Source organism: Artemia sp. Qi Xiang Cuo, chromosome 4, assembly GCF_049724085.1.
Source record: "Artemia sp. Qi Xiang Cuo chromosome 4, ASM4972408v1, whole genome shotgun sequence".
Lineage (NCBI taxonomy): Eukaryota > Metazoa > Arthropoda > Branchiopoda > Anostraca > Artemiidae > Artemia > Artemia sp. Qi Xiang Cuo.
Window position 1 is genome coordinate 7,927,980 of NC_142797.1, and position 13,006 is coordinate 7,940,985.

Below are 13,006 nucleotides of genomic sequence, written 5' to 3' on the forward strand. Positions count from 1 at the left end.
GACAAAAAAAAAGCAAGTTGTCCCCGACGAGGTTGGGGGGAAGGAAAAAATTAAGGCAAATTGAAAGTTATTGGGAGGTTGTAAAAAGGAAGGTTTCGAATAGATTCTGAACGAGGAGGAGTCCGTGCAGTTGAATTAGCATAAGGCGGCTCGGTCCTGCAAAGAGTTGTCAGCAGTAGTAGTATGTGACACGTGACTTTAAATTTGTAAAAGGGCATTCAATACGAGCGTTTTATTTGTACAAAATGGTAAAAAAAAAGAAAAAGAAATAATAATACAACTTTTTGTTTATATCACTTTGTTGATGACATGGATGACACCATTTGTTGCTGGAAGGTCAGCTTGGATAACATTAGCATCATTCACACTGACACCATCTGCAAAATAAATTCGTTCGAAGTTAGTTAATTGTTACTTCATAAATAGCTGAAAACAGATTACAAGGTGTAAAATAGATTGCTTTAAATGAAAAAAAATTAAACCCTTCAATAAACGTGAAAATTTGTTAAATAGGAAAGAGCTTCCGTGATGAAAAGAGCTTCAGGCCTTAATCACAACATTAGGTCTTAAGAACGAAGGGAAAAAAAACGAACAAAGAAATACGAAACATTGGCACCGCCTGTGCCGAGTTATTAGGATCGGGAAAGTAGTGGGATGTTTTATTTGTTTTTCCAAAATGTAAGGGACAAAGGTTTTTTATAGCGAGAGGTACGGCAGTGAACGGGAGACAAGGTAGGAACTGGCTGGAAAAGTGTCTAAGGAAGATGGAATATGAATGGGGAGGTTTTTTCCGGAAAAGTGTGATCCCTGCGAGGGTTTGTCATTGCGTTTTTCTTAAAACGGTCATGCGTAATTTTGGTTTTATCAACAATTTTGACTGTAATGTGGTCCGAAAAAAACTAATAATGAGTAACAAATCTAGATAGACAGAGAAACGCAATCTATGGCGAGATAAACTCCGCCTTTTTCTCGCCTCTTTTTCTCGAGAGAGACTCCACCTTTTTCAAAACTGATTGGCTCTTTGGAAAAAAAATATCAAGCAAGTAGCTAGAACGAAAGGTTTCTGAATCAAAACATTTTCAGAGGTAACAAAACTCTCTGTTTCTCTATAGTTGAATTTGTATTTCATATAACTGCCCTATTTATTTTTCTGTTCAAGCCACACATAAGTAAAATATCAAATACAAGACACTTTTGTATAATCTTGGACTCAGTTATTAACCATGTCTTGTCTAGACGTCATATTATACCTCCGAATAAGACAATTTACGAGTTCAGTTTAGGGCTAAACCTAAAATTGGGGCTACTGAGAAGGAAACATGTTGAGAAAAGAATTCTTTCTTTAGGCTAAGCATAAAATTATAGTTAAACATTTCGAAGGCACTTCCACTATACTTTAAACACCCCTCTCCCTGCTGTTCAAATACATAGCCAGAATTATATGTTTCCCATGTGTTTTGGGACACCTCTCCCATCCTTGATTTTGTGTAAGCGCTGATTTAATTTACGAATACACGGGCTAAACAAGAGTGACGCATGACAAAATACATGGAAAATATGTAATTTTGGCTATATATTTGCACATTATGGGGGAGGGGGCAAAGTATAGTAGAATTGCCTGCACTTAATGTGTTCCTTCTCAATATCCCCAATTCTAAGTTTATACAGGCCCAGATTTATCAATAAGCCCACTAGGCCCGCGTGTAGGGGCACACAATGCCAGGGAACGCAATAAATTATCACTGAGCGATTTTTGTCTTAACAGAACTAGACTGCTGTGATTTATCGTCAAAGCTCCAGAAACTCCGCCGCCGGGATGCCTATTTACAGAAAAGTGATTAAAAAAAACAAAAAAAAAACAGGAATTCCGTAGCCCAAGAATTCATGTCTCCCAAGAATTACAGCTGAGAGTCCGGTATCGCCTCTCTTTTTCACTACTTTTGGCTCATCAGTTGCGGTTCTGTTCAGTGCTTCCACTATTGGCGAATTTTCGGAGATTTCCCAGAAAATGTCACAAAAACGGAACGGCAAAAGTGCTAGGGCCTAGAAGCTTTATATCAAATCCTCGGCCTATGCCCAATTTTGAACCAAATTACATCCCAGTTTGAAGTGTTTAAGCTGGATCAGCCTCCTTATCAAAATAGTAAATCTTTGTTGAGGATCGTTAGTAAGGAATGATGAAATTACTGTATCTGGGATAGGATAGATGACTATCTGCAACGTATATAATTACATTAGAGGGATCTACTACCCTCTTAATTAATATTAAACAATAATAATAGAGAATTGAATATCTTACCAGTAGACTTTCGGACGTTGATTTGGGTGCCAGTTCTAACGGCAGGTACAGCCCCGGCAGCAGGGACACCTTTAGCGAAGATGGTGCCTGGAACAACGTGACCAAGAAGTACGTTCCTCAAAGCTGCTTTATCTTTCAAAAGACCATCAAGAGTTCCGGCAGGAAGGGCGTTAAAGGCATCGTTGGTTGGAGCAAATAGAGTATAGGGTCCATCTAGAATTATTGAATAATTTTATGAATTTATAACATTTTATATAATAGTCAAAGCCAAATTTGAATATTGTTCGTTTGCAGTACTTATTCTTAAAATTTTTTCGAGCAATTTCAATAAAGAGGTTGATAGGTTAGGATGCTTAAAAATTGTTCCACTTGGTTAAAATTATTCATTCGGTCACAAAATTCACTCATGAAGTTCAGCTTGCCTGGGCTCTCCTCTCCCAAATAAATTTCCTGAGCATTTTTTTGGCAAGCCTTACTGAAACCCTTTTTTTACAAAGAAATCTTGAACTATATTAGGAACAATAATTTGAACGTGCACCTATTCTCAAACCCCGTAATAAGAGAACATTTAATGAACTTCAAATGGTAAGAATTCGTATCATATTAGGAACGTCTAGTTTAGGAACGTCATACTAGGAACGTTTTATAAGACTCTGTTATAAAAATATTCCAGTCTGTTCAAGTGCAATTCTAGTCAGGTCGTAGTAAGAACAATTATTTGAAAGTAAGCGATTTCAAAACCTCCTTAATCAGAGAATTCTCAGAGGATTTTAAGCACATGATTTTATTTTAGGAGCATTTATTTGAAAGTTCACGCTTCCTTCAATTGAAAGCATTTCTATATCATTTTTAGAATGATTCTAAAAATATTACCATATTCTGAAAATTCTACTTGAAAGAACATCATTTCTGAATGCTCATTAGTATAAATGAAAATATGAATGTATTAAAAAGAATGCCCAATAAGTTTCTTAGTGATTTTTTGTTATTTTATGTATATTTTTTATTACAAGCTCCCATCCAAAATTTGAAATAAACTTCTTTCAAAATGATTTTAGACCTCTTTTAAGTTTCATTTTAAGGCTTTTTTTTAAGTAGTTGAGTATTGCAACAAAAGACCTGAGAATTCATTTAGTGTCATAAGTGCCCCTCCAACAAGGTGAACAAAATGTACATAAGGGAAACAATATATAATTTAATGCGTAAAAATTATAAGGAAGTATAGTACTAGTGGAAAAATTAATAGTATAGATTTAAAAAAGGAAACAGTAAAAAAAAACTAATACTGTAGTATAACAACGAAAAAAAAATTTATCGGTAGTATGATTAGATAAGAGATCCTCTGCCCTCCCGCGGGAAAAATCATTACCGGTTCGACTCTTTGACAATTTATTCTGGTTTCCAGGTTGTTGTATGGAACGGTTTGCTACTTTTAAGCATGTTTTTGATCAGTTGTAATAAATATTGATGAAAAAAAAAACACTTAAAGAATTTTGTACATATGATATTTTATGGACCGATAATAAAAAAGCAAATTTAAAATTAAAATTAAAATTAGTGTTTCAAAATTCCACCAAAATTATTAGTAACTCAAGGTGCAAAAACGAGGTATAAGTAAATCAAGGTGCAAATAAACAAAAGACGAAAATGCAAGTATGTCAGTCTCAGCCCAGAAAGGGCTCTTATTGGGGGATTATCAGGGGGGCACAGAATCGCCGTTTTAAATATACTTATAGGGGTTTTTGACACTGCATTATTAAAAGTCTTCAACATATGGAGGAGCAGAGGCTTCGCCACTGGATTACTCAATCCATAAGAGACACACGAAAAATATATTGTCCATTTGTATGATGTTTTTTCCACAAACAAGAAAATTATTGGGTTCATTTCTTTTGACCTAGTTAGGACTTACCAGCTTGAAGTGTTTCGACTAGGTCAGCCTCCTTAACAGCTGTTACCAAAGTAGTGAATCTCTGTTGAGGATCGTTGATAAGGACTGAAGGAATTGCTGTTTCTGGGATAGGATAGAGGACTCTGTCTACAACATGAATTATTCCATTGGAGGCACGTACGTCTGGTTTGATAACTTGAGCACCATCAGCAGTGATGGCCTAGAAAGAAGAATAAACATTGACAACCGGGTGGAGTTATACTCTACCGGATGGGGTATGTGATCGGGTAGGATGTTTGCATAACCACGTGCAACAAATACTCAGTGTAGGGGGGGGTTTTAAATACATCAATTTTTGTATAGCAGATACTTTTCTTGTAGTTTTCCTAAATATTGAGTCTTTATGCTTATTTCGATAATTAAAAGTTCAAATAAGGATAAAATCCTTTTAATAGACAGTGTCTCACAAACAGTGATAGAAATTCACAAAAAAATACCAGATATTTCGGTCAGATATGCAGTGACCGTCATCGGTAGTAAACCTCGAGATGACGGTCACTTCATATGTGACCGAAATATCTGGTATTTTTTGTGAATTTCTATCACTGTTTGTGAAACACTGTCTATTAATAGGATTTTATCCCTATTTGAACTTTTATTTATCGTCATGGAAAGGTAGTGTGGTCTCCAAAATTATCTATATGCTTATTTCCTATTCCAAAGAGGGGAAAAGTTGGGTATTCACTTCATTCCTGTTTTTCTGTATTCGTTTTGGGTAGATATTTAGAAAAAAAATATTTCTGTTTAGTGAAAAACCATGTTGTTTTTTTCTCACTTGCTAAATTTTCTAGCCTTTCGATATATGTTTGCTGGTTCTGAAGGGAGGGGGAATCCAATCCCTCGTCGGCACCTATGACATAATAAATTTACTATTTAGCTATTTATACTGAATTTAGGATGCATTGAATTTGACTAAATACAATGAATTTGACTAAATACAAATGACCAGAAAAATGGCCAAGATGAGCAAGATTTTGAGGAATGATTTTGTGATTTGTGATTTGTGATTTTGTGATCTTAAAGCAAGATTTCGAGGAATCTGCAGGATTTTAGCAAGATTTTGAAAAATCTCAAAAATTCTGATCTTGAGCAAGATTTTGATGGTGAAAACAAGCAAGATTCGACAAATCTCAAAGATTTTACTGTTAACTTTGAAGAGTATTCGCTTTTAAATCGCTACTCAGCTTTGAGATATATAACCGATTTTCTAGCTTATTTTCGAAGCACCATTTGGTCTCAAAAGAGGAAAAAATGATAAGAAAGAAGAAAAAAAAAGAATTCAAAAGTTGATTGCTAGATTGAACCTTTAGTTTTACCATTCTTTATTAAATAAAAGGTGTTTTACCCGATTGCTCTTCGTTCATTTTAAAAATAATACTCTTAAAATTACTTTTAGTGTCTGTAGTATCAAAATTTATTATTAAAAATTTTAGTGTCTGTAGTATTTTTAGTCTGTAGTGTCAGTGTCTGTAGTACAGTGTCTGTAATTTTAGTGTCTGTGTCTGTAGTATAAAAAGTATTAACTGGCTAAGGAGCAAAAACTAACGAAAGTAGTAAAGATGATGACCAGAAAATATTTCGATTCACTATTTAATACTATCAAACAGATTTTCTGTAAACTAACATGAGGTCCCCCCCCCCCAACTTTTTTGGCATTTTGTCAAATTTCCCCGAAGGTGAAAATTTCGGCATAAATTTTGCAAAATTAAGCTGAAATGTAGCAAAATTCTTGATTTCTGCAGAAAATTCGGCAAAAATCAGGTGGCGATTCGATAAAATTTATGAAGGTCGCCCCCACCCCAATAAAATGAGCCTCAGGAAAACCCTGACCCCCTCCCATCCCTCTAGAAGATATTCAAAGATTTTATATATGAAAAATGGTATTATATTCCCTTGTATGTTATATGCTAAAGCTAGTGCACCTGTTCGTTCAAGGTTTTTTGCGCCCATCCTTCGAACTTTTCACCTTTCTTTAGAAGTTTCAAGTTAGATCCCCCCACTGCAACTTCAATAAATTATATATATAACACCCACTAGAATACTTACATCTCCGTAAATATTAACACGAACTTTAGCACCTTGAAGAGTTGGCGCTGTAATGTCATTGGCAAGAGCTGTAGATGGCACTTCGCCTTGGACAACGTGGTACAACAAGACTTTTTTGAGCAGTGCGGTATCTTGTCCAAGTGCATCGAGTGTGGGCTTGGGTAGGGCAGCAAAAGCTTCGTTTGTTGGGGCAAAAACAGTGAATGGTCCTGCAAATATTCGGCATGTTACTATTGTTTATTCTAAAGTACTCTCTGAATAATCATCCTGGAGTAATATCTAAATAAGCCAAATTATAAGGATCGCCTTAAACGTTTTTAAAAGAAATATTGAACAAAGAAATCACCTGCCGTAATTAAAATAATATTTTTTGGTATTTCTGTTAAAAGTTAGATTTTAAATCTGTCCCTAAAACTAAATAAGCGGTATTGATTGGACAATTCTGTTGCCCTTAATTGATTCCCAGGATATTTAGAAACTAACTCCAATATCAGTCATATCCTCTTTTATCACTTACAAAATGTGTTCGAAAATGGAGATTTCAATGTCAAAATTGTTACTTTCTTGGAGAATTCAAAACCGTTTTTTACGCAAGAAGTGTGTCTGTAATTCCCATGACAGAAAAGAAAGGAAAACAATCATTTATTTTTTTTTTTTACTCTCCTTTCAAATTAAAAGTTTGTGGCATTACTCCTTTTAATTTACATCAGCCAAAATCTTGTCCCCAAAAAATACAAAATTTTTTTGGAAAAAGATTGTCCAGACTTGTTTTTTCGAGATTAACTAAGGTTAAATAAACGAAAAGTATTACATCAATCCCTCTGGCCTTCAGAAAGGAAGAGCAGAAAAAGTTATAGTACAAGTAAATAAAAAAATTCAGACAATGAATAATTCGGAAACTTGATAAAAAAAAACATTTTTGAAATTAATTACACTAACAAGTAGCGAAAAAGTAAAAAAAATACAATGAATAAGAATTTAAAAATAATAGGAAGTCTTGGTATCGATTTGTCTTTATTCTATTAAATAAACTTATTATAACAATACTATCATATATATTATAAGCTTATCTGATTTATTGCAAACTTAAACTCTGGAGATACAGCCCATCGTCAGCCCAAGACTGCTTACGCTTCTACAGATCCTGAAAATTACTCTACTTATTTTTTGAGATGAAATTTATATCTTTTAAAACAAATTTAAAGTTTTCCTTCAATTTTTTCGGTCTTTCTTATAATACTTTTTTTATTGTAAATTCTTTGTTTTAGCGTTGAATTTGTTTAGCTCTACACAAGCGCTTGGGCAATATATTTATTGAATTGAAATAGTTTGTTGGGGGATAAATGCACTTATGTCTTTAAAAATATCTATTTCAAGATTTAATGTACTCTATAAAACTTATTTTGTTAAAGACTTAAAAATCCAAACATATTACAAGAAATAATTTGGTATGATTTCTAGGCAAATGAAAATCTGAAACCAGAAAAAGTTAGGAATTATTTATTACTTTAATGTCTAGATGAAAATAAGTTTTCTTTACCTCCCCCCCCCCCCTCACCCCTCTCAACAACTCCCTAGCATTAAAGAATTGTAGTTTGAGCACTATTTCGAAGGAGTTTTTGTAACCTTTAGAGAAAAAAAAGAAGAAAAATAGTCATAAAAATGCACTTTGCCGCACACTCTATCTAAAATAGAAGAAGAAGAAAAACACAAAAAAAATGATGACTTGTAAAGTTCACCTCACTAGACAATTCCAAAGACTTTGACACGACTAAGAGTGACTCGTCTCAATAGTAGCCGAAACTTTACAAACGGAATTTTGATACCAATAAATACATCAAAAGAATCGGATTTTTATGCTGATCATGCTAAAGATTGATCAATCTTTAGCTTGATCAGAATAAATATTTGAAATTTAAAATCAAGCTAAAATATAAACCTAAACTACAAAATACAGCTCAGCTATTCAAGCTAGGAACTAGAAACTAGTTCAAGTCTAGATTCACAGGTTAAAGTGATGTCCGTTTAACCTGGACATCACCAATTATACATAAATATCTGAGAAAGAGGATTATATTTCTGATTGAAATACTCCCGCCTTTTTGTCGTTAAGGATACTCATAGGCCATAATTAAACCCTCTTCTTAAAAAAAAGAACAAAAAAAACATTAGGCCCACATTATCCACTGTTGGCTCCCCAGGTGAATCTCCTCAGAAGAAGGTTGATAAGACAGGTTGAAGTGGAAACCCTTGTTTTCCCATCCATACAGATAAATTAATGCGTCGTCATATTGGTATGCTTTAGTTACTGGATTAACGCAATGGTTTTAGCATAACACATACATCATCATAATCAGCAGTTGTTACCAGTCTAACCTGGATAAAAGATTTCGGTTATCTGTTCCGGTAAGCTTTAAAGTACCTCTACCCCTTTTCTGATGAAATATCATAACAGGTCATACCGGGTCCAGAAAGAGCATCAGCAAGGCCAGCTTTGACAACTAAGTCAACAAGTGTAGATGCTCCGAGATCTGTGGCTACACCGGGGATATTCTTGGGGGTAGCAGATTTAACCTGGACTGGTTCGCCCCTTTGTTGAACTTGGCCTGGTTGAGCTGGGTGAGCTTGAGGAACTCCATATCGTTGTTGGCCGTGAGACTGAGTCCTTTGGTGATGATGTCCTGCGTACTGAAAGAAAATTTAAAAGTTAGCATTTTAGTGGACATGTACCTTCCTATAGAGTATACTTGTTTGTTTTTTTTATTTGTATACTTTTTTCTCTTCTATTTTTTTTTATTTTTTGTTAGTAGCACACCCTCGCAAGTGACGCTTTTGGTGTGCTATCGATTGATTATGTCATTAAATAAAAGTTCAAATAGGAAAAAAACCTTTTATTAGACAGTGATGATGATAAGAGTGATAGAAATTCACAAAAATACCAAATATTTCGGCCACATATGCCGTGACCGTCATCAGTAGTAAACCGTCATCAGTAGTCACTGAATATGTGACCGAAATATCTGGTATTTTTGTGAATTTCTGTCACTGTTATCATCATCACTGTCTATTAAAAGAATTTTATCCCTATTTGAACTTTTATTCATCGTCATGGAAAGGCAGTGTGGTCTCCGAAATTATCTATATTGATTTTGTCTCTGTTTTCTTGGATAATAAATTATTATTACTGCAATTACTACTAAAGAGAATTCGTATCTGGAGGAAACAGGAGGCTTTACATTATGGTGATGTTTTTTTTTTCATCCTTTGTTTTTTCTAATCTATTTGCCAAAACAAAGGATAACATTTACATCAGATGGCAATACACAGATTATAGTTGAGAATAGCAAGCTCGTGGCTTTTATTTAAATAGCTAAATATATATAAAAAAATAGTCTTTTCTCACTTATCATCAATACCTGCAAAAAGAAAGGACCCTAAAGTGAGTAAAAGGTAAAAAGAAGGTAAAGAAAGGACTCAAGTTCAAACCAGCGATGCTGACCTCCGTTTCATAGTCCCTCATTGGGTAAGCCGCATAAGTTTAAACTTTTTTTCACATGCTGACCAATGGTCTGCGTTGCGCAAGTAACGATATCGCGATTCGATGCCTTCGACCGGGAGTACAATGCTTGGGGGCAAATCATCCGACGCTCCTGCGTTTTTCCTTCAGATTTCTCCAGATACCCATTTAAAGCTGGGTCGACTCTGGTTGTGCTTGCAGTCACACCATTGACCCCCGTTCCAAAACCAAAAAACCAGCGATAGCAGGACTCAAACCCCTGACCTCAGGATTTCAAGTCTGGAGCGTTAACGACCCGACTAGCCATATAAGCCCTACAGTATTCGCTTATTTATTTTATCTGCCTAAACAAAAGCCTAGATAAAAGAATTACGATTCACGAGTCGTCATTTTTGGGAAGAGATTCAGGCAAATAAGACTGTGAATTTATTTGACTATGAATAAACCAGGAGTAAACAGTCCCGATCACGTTAAGTTCAAATTCATTGACTAGTTCTGACCCTCAACATCATTCACTTCGTCTGTACTCAGGGGCGGATCCAGGATTTTTTTAGGGGGGGGGGAGCAAAACACGTTGATCCGATAAAAAAAAATTAGGGGGGCGCAAAATAGGTTGATCCGATAAACTTGTCTTAAGAGCAAGTTTAATTAACACAAACTTGGGTTATTTAAGTAAATTACGCTACTATAGACTACGCTAGGGGGGGCGCCCCCTAACCCCCCTCTGGATCCACCACTGTCCGTACTGATATCCTCCAAATGCCTAGTAATTTAGTTCATTGTTTGAATCGGTCTAGACTAATTTATTTAAACTTGTTACTCCCATTTAAACTAAAACTTGTTACTCACACTGAGTCCAACTTTGAGTCTGGAAATTATGCTGGTGTTGTTAGTTTTTAAAGTTTGGTTTTAGGCACGTTTAAGTTTTGGTTTCAATTTTAAGTAGAAAAAACTGCTTAATTTTTCAATTGATAGAAAAGGGAAGCATTCTAAAAGCAATAAATAATTTTGGAGACTTCACCATCTCAATACAGAAATGGCAATTAAAATTATGAAAGAAAATAGCAGGTTTTTTGGTAGGATTGTTTTTGAAACTGACAAATATATGCAAATATATTTTAAAACTACTATCTCAGAAAAGTATGCCCTCTATTTTGTCATTTTATTTTGGCTCTTTTCATTCTAAGGTAGAACTAATGGGATAAAAACCCGGGTTAGGTTATAATGAAACTTTTTGAGACAGAAAAGAGTTAGGTATGGAAATTCGCTAAAATTGATCTACAGAGGGGAAAAGAATTTCCAATGGGGCCAGGGCTTAGAATTAAAGTTTTTCGAGCTATTAATACTTCATGGTTCAGGCTACAAGCCATCTTCTACCACAATAAACTGGTACTTCTAAAAACACAATAATTGGGTAGAAATGATCTACATCACTGATTACAAAAAATAAATTCGTTAAATATCTACTTCACATCAAAAGTTTTAGCCTAGAAAGAGGGGGACAACAAGGCAAAAACAGATTCTCTTTTTTTTCGTTTATTGTGTCGAACCGTTAACTGTATAATAATGGAAGAAGATTGAGGATCATTCCAATGATAAGCCGAAGTTTTGTTGCCCTTTTGTTCAAACCAAAGCTTTGTTGCCCTTTTTATGCAACAAAAGAGATGACGTCGCAGCAATGTTTATGTTTTTGTCATATTGTGACGCAATACCAATTTCGACCTGATAAGGATCCATGAAAAAAAATGAAATGAAAATTGTATGAGAGTATGAGAGGGGGGGTCTAAAATGCAAAATTTTCTCGGTAAACAAGCCTAAAAATATAATATGTACGCATTCCCTAAACACTTGGAATAATCTTCGATACATTGTTAAAAAACGCACATAAATTGAATAAATTTTTTTTTCTAATGAAAATAAAGAGCAACGTTAAAACTTAAAATGAAGATAAGTCACACTATATCTATAGTATAATTACTAAGTTGTTAGTTTCAATATCACTCCTTACTTTCGTCCGAAAAAAGTCGTTTTCATACTTTTCATTTTCGTCAGAAAATATATAGGTTGCAAGATCTACACTAAATCAGAAAGGGCAAATTAGAGAGGGCAAAGAGAGAGAAGGAGAGGGCAAAATATTTACAAGAGACAGCAAAATTTCGGTATATAAATATTTTTTGATAACTCCAAATACAATGTCAACCGAGATAAATCGTTAATTTGACTGGACAGAAAAAAAAGATACCTGTCTAGAATCCAATAAACACGCGATAAGTTAAGTTCCGTTAATGCTAATGAAATAAAACAAAATATGATGAAAATATAATAGTTTAGAAACAAATTTGGGCTATGAATTTTTTACATAAGGGGGGGGGGGTAAAGAAAAGCATATATTAAATAATTAACCTAACCTAACCTAGGTAACTTTTTTTGCCCCTTCAACCCCAAAAAACTAAAGTTTAAATATTTGTCACGGAGTTAGCAACACCTCACTAGCCAGCGGAAACCTGTTTTTCATATGGCATCTTTGAAATTCTATATGCGGTCTTTCTCGCGTGTTTAATGGATTCTAGACAAGTACCAAAACAAAATTGATCCCCCGCCCTTTGTATTCTGATTTATCTTTAAAACAAGACTTGAATCTGTCATTTTATTTTCCAAGCTACGATTATCTTTAACTTGAAATTTCTTTAAAATAGATTGTTCCATGTCGCTAGAAGTAATCCATCCCCTTGAAAAACGCATACTAAGGCAAAACGGCCGAAGAGAAGAGCATCAACTTACCGGCACAGCCGATGCAATTGCAAGACTACAGGCCAAGATCACAACAAACTGCTTCATTTTGGTTGTTAGAATATTAACTGATGAACTTAATGGCAGTCAGATCTATATATATATATGCTTCATTTACAACCTGTTTAGTTACATAACGTCAAGACAAAAATAAAGGAAGCAAAATAATCACCATGCACAGTTGCGTGTTTTAAAGCGTGTTATAGAATGTTTACGTAACTGCTATTATTTATGCAAAGGCATATAAGAAGATGTACAAAACGACAGGGCATTGCACTTCAAAATACATTCAGCCATCTTAAATATACATCCAAAGGGGGATACCCCCTATAGGCCATCCGTGGACATATTTTCTAAATGACGGCATTTCAAGTTCCTTTGTCGGTAGGGGAGGTTGGGAACC

At 34.7% G+C, this 13,006-nt stretch overlaps 1 protein-coding gene across 1 annotated transcript; it reads right to left on the reverse strand.

Annotated features, from left to right (window-relative positions):
• Positions 1-217: 217 nt before the first annotated feature.
• Positions 218-12,714, reverse strand: LOC148952740 (transforming growth factor-beta-induced protein ig-h3-like). The gene is made up of 6 exons (XM_089088063.1): positions 12,595-12,714; positions 8,759-8,984; positions 6,297-6,505; positions 4,212-4,410; positions 2,300-2,512; positions 218-377 (listed from the first exon to the last, which is right to left on the reverse strand). Exons 1-6 carry the CDS (start codon positions 12,649-12,651, stop codon positions 289-291), a joined length of 993 nt encoding a protein of 330 aa, XP_088944189.1. The 5' UTR covers positions 12,652-12,714; the 3' UTR covers positions 218-288.
• Positions 12,715-13,006: the final 292 nt, after the last annotated feature.

What these genes read in the sequence shown, in the direction of transcription:
- LOC148952740 (XM_089088063.1), bottom strand. Translation starts at nt 12,651, where the DNA reads ATGAAGCAGTTTGTTGTGATCTTGGCCTGTAGTCTTGCAATTGCATCG. An exon ending in CAATTGCATCGGCTGTGCCG is followed by an intron (nt 8,985 to 12,594) that starts GTAAGTTGATGC and finishes ATTTTCTTTCAG; the next exon opens with TACGCAGGACATCATCACCA. An exon ending in TGATGCTCTTTCTGGACCCG is followed by an intron (nt 6,506 to 8,758) that starts GTATGACCTGTT and finishes GAATATTTGCAG; the next exon opens with GACCATTCACTGTTTTTGCC.